The 12,184-nt window shown below is 41.9% G+C and overlaps 1 protein-coding gene across 1 annotated transcript in view; it reads left to right on the top strand.

Moving 5' to 3' along the window:
* The first annotated feature begins 4,367 nt into the window (after positions 1–4,367).
* The window catches only part of LOC119422667 (zinc finger protein RFP), a 13,186-nt gene continuing 5,369 nt past the window's right edge, over positions 4,368–12,184 (top strand). The window contains exons 1-5 of the mRNA XM_037690054.1: positions 4,368–4,876; positions 5,813–5,987; positions 7,316–7,411; positions 10,704–10,793; positions 10,872–11,015. Coding sequence (XP_037545982.1) covers positions 4,368–4,876; positions 5,813–5,987; positions 7,316–7,411; positions 10,704–10,793; positions 10,872–11,015 — 1,014 coding nt within the window. The remainder of the gene's footprint in view (positions 4,877–5,812; positions 5,988–7,315; positions 7,412–10,703; positions 10,794–10,871; positions 11,016–12,184) is intronic.

The raw sequence follows: 12,184 nt of genomic DNA, 5'->3' as shown, positions 1-12,184 counted from the left end.
TGGTGTTGCTGTTTGCTCTTAATGTGTGCAAAAATGTGACTGGGTTGTGATTCCAAATGAAACAGTAAAGGCTAATGATTTTAATTATCACTGGCATTCAGCAGTGGTTTAAGTGGGCGGTTGATATTAATTTCTAATATGTAAACAAAGTAACAGGCTCTGAACCCAGGTGCAGAGAGACACATGAAACTTGGAGGTGAAATCAAGAAAACAGGTTTATTAACAAACACGACAACAAAAGCTGGAGCATGACGGCGTGAGAAACACAATCCACGGACGGGGAAGAACACAGTGATGCTGAACTTAAAGGGAAACTAATGAGAGATAATGACGAACACCTGGGGAAAGACAACGAGGAACTGGTGAGAGTGGCTGGAGCAGGAGCTCACTGCATGGGGGGGATTACAAACAGACCCACAGAATCTAAATACAATCACAAGACAAAAACACAAGGATCCTCAAACAAAGTCTAAACATATTCATGAGGATTCAACCTGTAGAAGACAGGCGGATGATTTCAGTCAGTCACTCCACACCACTAGAGGTGCTGTTCTGCAGGAGGTGTCTTTTTCAACAGTTTTGTTGGATTATTTTAAGGAAAAACACATTATAGGCTAAAATTGTCATTGTTTATAATAATGTGCCACAGAAGGAAATAATTCTGAAACTTTAAAATTAATAATGGGTGTGCACAATGATTTCTCTCAAAATAATTTTAAGCCGCTGGTACGATGCTTCCGCATTTCCCATCTATGAAAGTGTCACTTCCTGTTTTCCCAGTAGGTAGATGAAATCATTTATTTGCTCGCAGAATCTTTTAATCTACCGAACTGATTTGAAACTAATTGACTTTCTGCTACACAAAATGTTTTTGTGTGTTTGTTTTGCATTACTGCATTGAGCTCGAGTCACCTTCTGATGTGCCTGCTAGCGTTAGCTTAGCATAGCGTCTTGCTTTTTCTCAACTTCTTATCTTGACTTGCTCTGTATGTATCTGAAATTAATTTAATTTCCCTTTTCATTTATTGAATCACTTGTTGAAACTTTTCTTTCTTTATGACTCACCTGAAGAAGTCACCACTCGATGGGGATGTTAGGTTTTCTAGTTTGCATTAAGGGGCTAAACCAACCAAAAGCAGTAAAGTTTGCACTTTTCAGGCGGTCTTGATGCTCTCGTAATATATAATATGGTCCATATGTGGGGTATGGTGCAGAGGTTAGAGAAGGTGGGCCTTTGATCGGAAGGCCGCTGGTTCAACTCCCCGTACCAACAACATCAACATGTAGATGGGAAAGATGAAGCACCCACACCTGCCTCCACCCTCATTTGCCCCACCCTGGGCCCTTGAGCAAGGCCCTTAACCTCCACCATCTGCGCCCCTGGGCACCCTAGCTCTCTGCTCCACACAGAGGGCTGTGGTAGCTCGTGGTCTGTGGTGTCAGGAAGGACATCCAGTGTAAAAACAATCATCAAGTCTTCGTGCGAGTTAGCTCGCTGCGGCGACCCCTGAAGAAGGAGCAGCTGAAACAAATAAAAACACCAGACTGAAGAGGAGCTGGTTTGTAAACATGTTTCTTTGGTTCTTTTCCAGCAAATCAAGGGTGTTGTCAATCTCTTACTTAAAGATATTCCCTTTGTTCATGTTAAAACAACATCTGACTATGCTGGCAGGTGTTCTCGGGCACATTTATGACATAAACGTGGCCTTTGTAAATATATGCTCCCAGTCAGGACAACTGGTGTTTGCACTGTTCCCTAAGAAGGTCCTGGATTGGGCCTGGAGTCTTCCTGTGTGGAGTTTGCATGTTCTTGTTTTTGCATGGGTTTTCTTCAAGGGCTTCTCCCACAATCCAAAACATGCACGTTCAGGCTGCCTTCAAGCCCTTCCTTGAAAAAGAGACCTATGATTTCAACGAGATTTGCCTGGTTAAATAAAGGTTAAAGGAAATAAATACATTTAGATGGATTTTCTCAACGCTGCTGGTTTTGTCTATTTATAATTTGATTATTGGAGGACATTGGAATTGCAGGATGGACCCTTCTTACACTACTCCTCCTCCACTTCCGCTCTCCAAGCAAGGTTGACCAAAGAGATTGTAGCCTCAGTGAAAAAAGTTCATCTTGTCTGGCTCTGGCACTTTTTAAGTCCAGATGAGAGACAAAGCTTTTTTTCCGAACATTTTCACCGTAACTACACTGATTATTATTATTTTCTGTTGATAGCACACTGCTTTCACCTGTCTGTCAGTAAGACGGCTGTAGTCATGTTAAACTCGGAACAAATGGCACAAACTGAATATTTTTGTTTGCATTTGTCTGCAAGGCGCTCTAAGTCCTGTTTTATTTGCCATTGTACCTGAGCCTCTGTCCATTACAGTCTCGTTAGATTATATCTGGCATAACTAAGAAAGGTGTGGCGTTAAAGGTGACCCTGTATGCTGATGACTATCTGCTGTTCTCGTCAGGCCTTTCATGCTCTATCCCCACTGCCCTTTCAATCACAGATATATTCAGTATAAATTCTGGATATAAATTAATTCTTGGCAAAAGTAAGGTATTTACTGTTTAGAGAAAGGCAAAGAGTATCTGTTCTCAAAATGTTTTCAACTACAGAGAAGAAATCCAGTTACTTTGTTTTGCAACGGACGGACGGAGCAATGAGGGCATTGAGGAGATAGGAAAAATGTTTGAAAGTGGGTTTTTATTTCACCCCTCAAAAAATATTCAAAAATGATAAAAGTAAAAAAAAAGTTAAAGGGCCCATAAAAGAGATCAACTAAACAAAAGTCTCCTCAAAAAGGATTAACAAAAACTGAGTAAACAAGATGTGCACGTTTAACTTTTCAAAACTGGCCTTCCCCCAAAGATACAGAAGGGTAATTTATAGTGGGACTTGGTCAGACCATTTACACACAAAAGGGGAGACAGAACTTATCAATGCTAACTGAGACCAAATGATCTAACTCAACCTAAAACACCCCCTTGGTGACGAGCACGTGGTTGGTCCTGCTGAGCTGGCATTGTGCTTCAAAGTCCTCAGGCCTCCTCAGCCCTTGCCCAACCAGGAAGCAGCCACCTCCCCAAACCAGGTAACTTAAAAAAAGAATCATTATTAATATAACAGGATACATTTTTTAAAAAGCACAGTGATAATATGTGCACACTTTCCAACACCACTGCTAGGTTCAAGCAAAACCAAATCAATGAATTACCACAGCACATGTTCAACCACAACCAAAATAAACCAGTGAGGTTAGTGAGTGGATTTATTTTTACCAACGTGTGGCTGAGACCATCACAGTTTTGAAACTTGTAAAATTTGCCATGTTCCAGATGACTGGGGGTCTACAAGCCTTATTAGCTGGTTTAATGTTAAAAGAACATTAGAAGCTTTTTCTCTCTAAAGAGAACAGAGCAGTGAATAAAGTTTGTAACGTTTCATCTGTGCTGAACACAAGGCTTCTGGAACAAACAGATGCTGTAATGGTCCTGGTCCAGGCCTCAACCTGATTGAAACGCTGTGGTGGAGCTTTCAGAGTGCTGTCCAGAAACCAGTGTCTGCAAAATTCAATAAACTGAAGCAGTGATGGAAACAAGAGTTGCCCAAAATGTCTTCACCACATGTGATGGAATGAAGTTTTACAAAAATCCCTATCGAGGACGCGAAAGAAGGAGCTACAACTTTTGGATCGCAGGGTGGTTTGTCACTCACTAAATTAATTAGTTGACTAATAAATGAATATTTTTTCTTAAATGAATGTTTCATTGCATGTTATGCGTTATTGCTTAGGTGAACTTGTTTCTGTGTTTTAAGACTCGATGAGGACCAGATGATTCAGTATTGCGGTCCATAAAACGCTAACATGAACTACAGGGATCAGTCTCTGTTTTAACGTGACTGGATGACCTGTATGATCGTTAAGAGTGAAAGCTTTAAGGTCTTTATGACTGACTCTTGAGTAACTGAATCAAACCATTTCAAAACAAGATGTTTGTAAACTGTTTTTTAATTTGTTTTTGTGAATTCATGATCATTTTCAGAAAAAGGTGAATTGTTCTCTTCAGGTCGAGGTTCTGCCTCAAGTGGAGGAGTTCAAGTATCTCAGAGTTTTGTTCACAAGTGAGGGAAGAATGGAGCGTGAGATTGACAGACGGATTGGTGCAGCATCTGCAGTGTTGCAGACTGTGCCGGTCCGTTGTGGTGAAGAGGGAGCTGAGCTGTAAAGCTTTGCTCAAGATGCTGCCCCACCAACCTGACCTGACTCGGAACAAACAGAAGATGATGGATGGATGGATGGTGATAATTTTCTTTCTGTCTAATTTGTCTTATTGAACTTGCTCTTGTGTGTTTAAACCCTACAGGGAGATGGCGCTGCCCGCTGCCTTTCTGTCTGAAGATCAGTTCACCTGCTCCATCTGTCTGGAAGTATTCAACAATCCAGTTTCAACACCATGTGGTCACAGTTTCTGCCAGTCTTGCATCTGTTCCTACTGGGATGGAGGAGGACGGGGTGCAAAGTCTTACCAGTGTCCCCTATGCAAAGAGGCCTTCCAGAAGCGTCCGGAGCTACACATCAACCGAACTCTGAAGGAAATTACTGAACAATTCAAGCAGATGGCCAACTCTAATTTGTCAACAACAGAAATAGTCATGGGACGGGAGCCTCCTAACGCACAGCCTTACAAAAGTCTGTCTGCACCTCAAAGACCGGGGGACATGCCGGAGAATATATTTGTTGAGATGGTAGCACGTTTTCAGCAGCTGAACCCTGCTGGAATGCCACGAGGCAGTCCCATGGAATCTCAAAGCTTCTTCCTTCAGACACAGAACAACGGACTCCAAGACCCACCACCACCGTACTCCACTGCCAACAGGTACACGTAGACAACTCTTGCACAATTCCTCTAAAAGCTGGAGAACCAAAAGCAAAAATGTTACATAATCCTGCCACAGATTAACTGGGTGCTATTGTCACCTCCTTCTTTGACACACATGTCGTACGGGTTTCAGAGGACAGGAAGGAGAAACAAACAAACAGAATGGCAGGTCCAGGTGTCGGTGCAGGTGTTGGTTCAGGTGTACCCACTATTACACAAAAAACACATCAAGGATAGAAATAATTACAATTAAAAACGGGTAGAGTAGAGCAAGTAAAGACAGCAGCAGAGTGAAGAAATGAGGTCAGTTTGTCCTCTAGTAGTCTAAGTCTACAGCAGCACAACAAGCCGACCCTAACTATAGGATTTATCAAAAAGGAAAGTCTTAAGACTGGACAATGTGTCAGCCTCACAGACAGAAACTGGAAGTTGGTTCCACCAGAGAGGAGCCTGAGAACTGGAAGATCTTCCTCCCATTCTGTTTTTAGAAACTCTAGGAACCACAAGTAAACCTGCAGCCTGAGAGCAAAGTGCTCTGTTAGGAAAATATGGAACAATAAGATCTGTAATATAAGATGGAGCTAGGCTGTTGATGGCTTTGTATGTTAGAAGTAAGATTTTGAATTCAGTTCTGGATTTGACAGGGAGCCAATGGAGAGAAGCTAAAACTGGAGAGATATGATCTCTCCCAGTAACTCCAGTTAAGACTCTGGCAGCAGCATTTTGGATCAACTGAAGACGTTTTAAAGAAGTATTTGGACACCCAGATAATAAACCATTGCAATAGTCCAGTCTAGACGTGACAAATGCATGGACCAGTTCTTCTGCATCATCTTTAGATGTTTCTAACGTTAGTGATATTACGCAGGTGGCTCCCATTAAAAATAAAAACTGACAAGATCAATCGAACTCTAACTCTTGGTGTTTGTACAGCATGGGAAGTCCAGCTGATGTCTCATCTAACCTCCCCCCATGCCCCACCCACCTGAGAGGCCTGGAGTTCTTCTGCCGCACCGATAACAAGTGTGTGTGCAGCGCCTGCACGGAGACAGCCGAGCACCGCGGACACAACATCGTGTCTGCCAAGCGAGAGTGGCAAATCAAGAAGGTCTGTGTGTTTCAGAAAGATGCTTCTAACCGGCCACTTCAAAATAATACATTAATTAATTAATTAAACTAGATGCATTGCATTTCCTGCAAAAATGCAGCGTGAACGCTTATTGCTGAAGAACTTGCTGAAAATGTAGCCGAAATGAAGAACAAGTCTAAATTAGCAGAAGAACGTACAAAGAACACGTATTTGCTGAATTAAGTTTAAATAAACTGAAATGAGCACAAAGATGAGGAAATTAGCTAAAGAAAATGCTGTAATTGACAAACAATAGCTGAAAAGTTGCTGAAAAGGCAGAAAGATTAAGCCAGCAGAAAAAAGCTTAAAGGAGCAGAAATAAGGCTGAAAGTAGAAATGACCACACAAAAATGAATTGATCTGAAAACAGCTGAAATTTGCTAAGGTAGCTGAAAAGGTAGAACAAGCTTAAATTAGCAGAAAAAAAAACGGAATGAACACGTTTGGCTGAAAGAAGCTGAAATGAGCACAAAGAAATGTAAATTATCTAAAAAGAAGCTGAAATTAGCAACAACAAAAATCTGCTTAAAAAACAGTTGAAAAGTAACTGAAAAGGCAGAAAGAAGCTTAAATGACAAAAAGGAAGTGGAGAGATCACATTTTTGCTGAATTAGGCTGTAAAAAGTTGCAAAAAATGTTTTTGAAAAAGCTAAAATTAGCATGAAAACAGCTAAATAGTAGTTGAATGAGCAGAAAAAGCTGAAACTTGCTTGAATAAGCTGAAAGAAGCTGAAATTAGCAGATGGAAGTTAGAAGAAGCACAAAAATGTTGTAGTTAACAGAAAGAAGCTGAAAGGAGCACAAACCAGCTGAAAAACAGCTGAGATTAGCTGAAAGTAGCTGAAAAAAGTTTTAATTTGCAGGAGGAAGCTGAAAGAAGCTGAAACAGAACAAAATGTGAGCAGCAAAAGGTTGTAAACAGACCTAAAGATTTGAACTCAATTAATTTTCTATGAGGAAAAAAAAGTCATAAAAAGTTAAATATTTCAAAAAGCTAAAGTTGCACAGATGCCAAAAGCCACAACAGGATTGTCCTGAAAGAGCTGAACGTTTTGAAACTTAAATTGCCGAAATAGCTTAAATTTTAGGTCAAGAATTGCACCGAAAAACGTACAGAATAGGGAAAGAAGTCAGAAAAACGATAAATATAAACAGGAAAACAATAGTGTGAACGCTTCATTCACACAATAAGATAAAACCTCAGTTTATAAATTCCAATTCAGACTTGCTCTTTTTCCTTTCGCCTGTGCAGCTTTGGAGTTCGTTACGAGTATCGCGCCGCGCGTAACACTTTTAATCTTCTCCAGTCTCAAGCAGAGTTCACAGAGGTGGAACTGAAGGAGCTCATCTCTGACCGAGAGAGGAAACTGGAGGAGATCCAGAGCTCCCTCCGAGAGATCAAGGTGAGTTTTCATCACATCTAATCTACTTTGATTTGCTGGATCCACTGGACTTTATGCTTTAACTGGTGGTTCTTGTCTGGAAGGTGCTGGAAAGTTTTCCAAAAACCAAGACTGAAATAAAATTGAAAAAAGTAAACGAATACATTTGAACCTTAAATGGTAAATGCCTTTAAAATGCCATTAAATAAAATCAATGTTTAAAAAATCTCCTGATGCATGCTCAATAATGTTTAAAGGTTTAAAAAGTTGTTGGATCTTGATAATCCCTGTTGGCTGAGAGCTTTAAAAGACTGAGTAGTTTATGACGGACACAAATAATAAACGCATGTTTCAGCCGCTCTGTCGGTGTCGTCGTGTAGCTTGAGCTGCCTGAACTGTTTTTTTAACACTCAGTGTTTCACATCTGTTTGATGTCCTTATGTGCACTAACAGAAGATGCAAACTGTGGTCCTTTATTTTATTATTGAACCTTTATTTATACAGGTTAGTCTCATGGAGTCACGAGGGCTCGTTTTCAAGAGAGACCTGTTGGGGAGCAGATGGTGGGGGTTAAGAGCCTTGCTCAAGGGCTCAGATTGGGACAAATGAGGGTGGAGGCAGGCGATGTTGTTGGTCTGGGGAGTCAAACGGGCAACCTGTGACCTCTTTATCACAGGCCCATCTTCTCTAACCTCAGCACCACCACTCCCCATTATCAGCTGTCACGGTGCAATTGTTTTCTTCTACTTGCAAAAACGGAAGTTAAGAATATGTTGGCAGTCTTTGAGGTAGCGTTGGGAGAAAAAGCTTTTAGACGGTTTACTGAAACAGTCGACACAAACCTGCAGTCATGAGCTCCATGTGCATGAACGTAAGCACGACTGTTCAATCCTGTTTAGTTTGTTCAGTTGAGGCGACCGTCTCCACACCTCGAGACAGAACATGTGTTCATCACATCCGGGCTCCATGACTGCAACACGCTTCACTTTGGAATCAGTCGGATCTCCAACTGCTTCAAAATGCTGAAGCCTGAAAAAGTTCTCCAGTCCTGGCCTCCCTTCACTGGCTCCCGGTTCACTTCCCAGTTCATTTTAAAATCCTTTTTGTTTTTAAGTCTCCGAGCAGTTCTGCCCCCTCTTATCTCACTGATCCGCTGCAGCCATATGTCCCACAGCGCATTGAGGTCGGACCAGATGCTTTTGCTGGTTCCAGTCACTCATTTTGAGCTCAGAGGTGACGGGACCTTCTCTGCTGCAGGTCCAAAACTGTGGACTGAGTTACCACTGCAGGTCAGCCAGGCTCCGTCTCACTGTTTTTAAGTCTCGTTTAAAAAAAACGCTTTTATTCCCTGAGTTGATTTTAACTTCACTGTTTTTTTTATTATTTCAGTCATTTAGTTTCTCTTTACCTCTGTGAATTTTATGTTTTTATCCTGTGTCCTTTGCTTTTTGTTGTACAGCTCTTTGGTTGGCCTTGCTCTGTTTTTAATAAAGTGGTGTGGGATGTGACAATGAAGCTATGACGTTGACAGAAATATCAACTTTGACCTCTGAGTACATGTTGGGCTGTAATGGTGCTGGTGAAACATTAGTTGTTTAGTCACATGTCTGATGGTTTGGTGCATGATGATGAGACTGTAGTAAAGTTCTCGACGTCCTTCGTGAACCTTCATCCTCTTGTAGAGACTTGGGTACGTACTAGGGGACGTTTGCCTCTGAGCATCAGCTCAGTTTATAAAATAAAGTTAGACGTCATTTGGAAGGTGCTTTTACACTTTTTTCCATCCTGGGGGGAGGATTTGTCACAGCTTTGTAAGTTCAGGACAGTCCTCCATGAAGCTTTAAAGTCATCAGGTGTAGTGAAGTCTGGAGAGATTCCAGCTGGAGTTCAGAACCTGCAGCTGGATCAGTGGTGCTCAGGCAGTCCATCATGATGCTCGGACTCCCTGGGTGTCGTACTGGAACACATCGGTCCAGCTGACCAGCTTTCAGTCCTCATGACGACTCTACTGATCTCTTTCGTGTTTAACAGAGAGGTGAAGGCTTCGTGAGCCGATCTGTGCACGAATCTACGCCCCCATATGTCCTCCATCTCTCATGTGCCCGTGCACAAGCCTCCGTTTCTTCATGGAGTACTTCCTGCGGGCTGGCTTCAGTGTACGAGAAGAAAAAGCAGCATGTTCTACGTTGTGCGAGTCCAGCTGTGCGCGAGGCATCTGTTGTGATAAACGCGAGGCGTATTTCCCTGCGCGACTTGTTCACGTTCCTCTCTTCCCTCAAAAAATGGGCGTTTGCAGCTTTTCCAGTGTGCACAGCTGCAGACCAAACCGTGCACGCAGCCGATAGCAGGAGGCCCCCCAACGTGATGCAGCAGACGAAGCATCCTGATTCACGCTCAATCATCCAAGTAGAAAATAAACAACAGTTAAGTCTGGTCCTCTGGATGTTTTATTTTTATTGAAACGTCTCGTCTTTCATTTTGAACCACTTTGTCCATGACTGCCTCAAACGGGTCAGCGAGGAAGAGGGTGGACTCTTGAAACCATCTGAGCACCATCAAACTGGTTGACCCACTATGTGAAGGTGCTGAGTTTGTTGTGGCTCCTCGGACTGATGAAGTCCTTTGGATGAAAGACGAAACCTTTCAACAAACGGAAACAGTCCAGAGGACCTGACTGAACTTCAGAGAATCATTTCTCACTTTAGAGCCGGAACACAAGTGGGGGCTGTGATAGCTTCGGGGTCAGTGCCACGGTTTTGTAAACCTGAGGTTGCGAGTTTGAGCCCAGGAAGAGCATCCGAGGTATCTTCTCCTAAAACAATTGGCAAACCTTCCGTATGCTCGCTGTGGCCACCTCTGAGAGTGTGCGTTTGCAGCGTTTGTGCGTCTTCACGCTGATCTTTCTTGTGCATTTTTGTCTCGTTCTGTGAAATAAATTTTTCCCTCGGTTCACCTGCAGGGAGGTGAAGCTGGTCAGTGAGCTCTGACGTTTAAACGACCGCTTGCATACGACACGTGCACGTTTTGTGATTAACGACAACACGAGCAGAACTTTCAGTTCTGGTCAAACATGCCTGAACTCGGTTCCTACCTTAATGCACTGTATGCAGTTTAAGTAATATCAGCAAATATTCAACAAAGTTCAATCGAATCTGATGAGCTCATAGTTTACAAATGATTTAATTTTCTTTTATTTTTAAAGCTTAAGATTTTATTTCAGCCGTGAAAGGAATAATCACAAAAACACAGAGGGGGCATATTTCTACCAACCTATTGTTTAAATGTAACTTCTTGCTCTTTCTTTTGTCTTCAGACTGCCGCTGAGAAAGAAACCGACGAGGCTGTTTGTGCTTTTTCCAAGCTGATCTCCAGTGTGGAGCACTGCCAAGGCAAATTCTTGGAGGTAAAAAATAAAACCACACAAACACGAACTCAAAGGCTTGTTTTGGAACAGACGTTCTGTGTTTGCTCTCGCCTCCAGGTGATCGAGACGAGCCTTCGAGCAGCAGAGAGCAGAGCTCAGGGTTTGATCAGAGAGGTGGAGGAGGAGATCGCTGCCCTCAAGAGGAAGAGCTCCGTGCTCAACCAGCTGGCTCAGTCTGAAGACTACATCAACTTCCTCCAGGTACAAATCATTTGAACAGGTAAACGCAATAAAGAAAAAGGTGACACAAAAGAAGTAATGGAATTGAAACTCACATCCATTCAATAGTTGACCTACCTTAAATTTATTAAACACCTTTCATTTCTGTTAGTCGGCACAGCAAACATTTGTTGTCACCTAAAAACTTTTGACTGATGGAGAAAAACGTTAAAGCCAATAAAACTTCCTGCTGATCGAGCCTGGATGAGCCTCGACGTGACACGCATGTCCTTCAAATTCAAAACGTGGAAGAAAACGACTTAATGTTTAATAAATTTAGCACAATACAGATGAATTTACTCATGTTCCTTATAACGGCCTTTTTTTATTAACAGCGCAGAAAGTAAAACGAAGTGACAACAAAAGGGAGGAACTCTTTAAAAAGGGTCTTTATACGAACTTTGACTCTTCGGCTTCCTAGTGACTAATCTTAAGATGCATCAGATTATTTTCTACTGACTGTGTTTATTGTTGCATTGGCATCAGAAGCATTTGTAATGAGGTCAGAAATTTTTGAATAAAGTAGATGACATTTCCTGCATTCTGGCGTGTTTTAACAGATTGTTAAACATCTATGTTTTCCTACAAGTAAGCACTTGATTAAATAACTATTTTAGAGAGCAACAAGCAGGACTGTCGCGATAATTAATCGATTAATCGCACGAGAAGTTAAAATTATCGACCTCATTTTCATTTATTGGTTTTATCATTTCTTCGTGTGCCTCTCTTTCTACTGAAGACACTGGATGACAAAAGGCTCAACTCTTCACTGACCCCTCCCTTTCTCTTTAAAATCTGTTAAAAGCAGCTAAGCTACGAGCTAAGCTACGAGCTAAGCTAACAGGCCGACCTCAGAAAAAAACCTCCGTCTTGTCGAAACGCCAAAATTCACAGTTGAAACTCGTGCCTTCATGTAAAAAGTTGTTTTTCTTTGCAAAAAGAAGCGGAGAACTTGTTTACTGATTAAAAAATAAAATATTAAAAGTTTTGTGTGAAAAATGCTAAAGAGCTCAAACCACAGCGAGCGTCCGCCATTTTGAGAACTTAAGAGAAACAGCCCATGTCACGTCAAGCGGCCTCCCTCCCTTTTTTCATAAAGACACACGTTGCTCGCTCCCTCACTATCCATCCTTCGGTTCAAACTGTCTTAT

Source organism: Nematolebias whitei, chromosome 16 (genome assembly GCF_014905685.2).
Source record: "Nematolebias whitei isolate Nwh7 chromosome 16, NemWhi1, whole genome shotgun sequence".
Lineage (NCBI taxonomy): Eukaryota > Metazoa > Chordata > Actinopteri > Cyprinodontiformes > Rivulidae > Nematolebias > Nematolebias whitei.
Note: the sequence above shows the minus strand (reverse complement) of the source record. Positions and strands in the feature narration are given on the sequence as shown.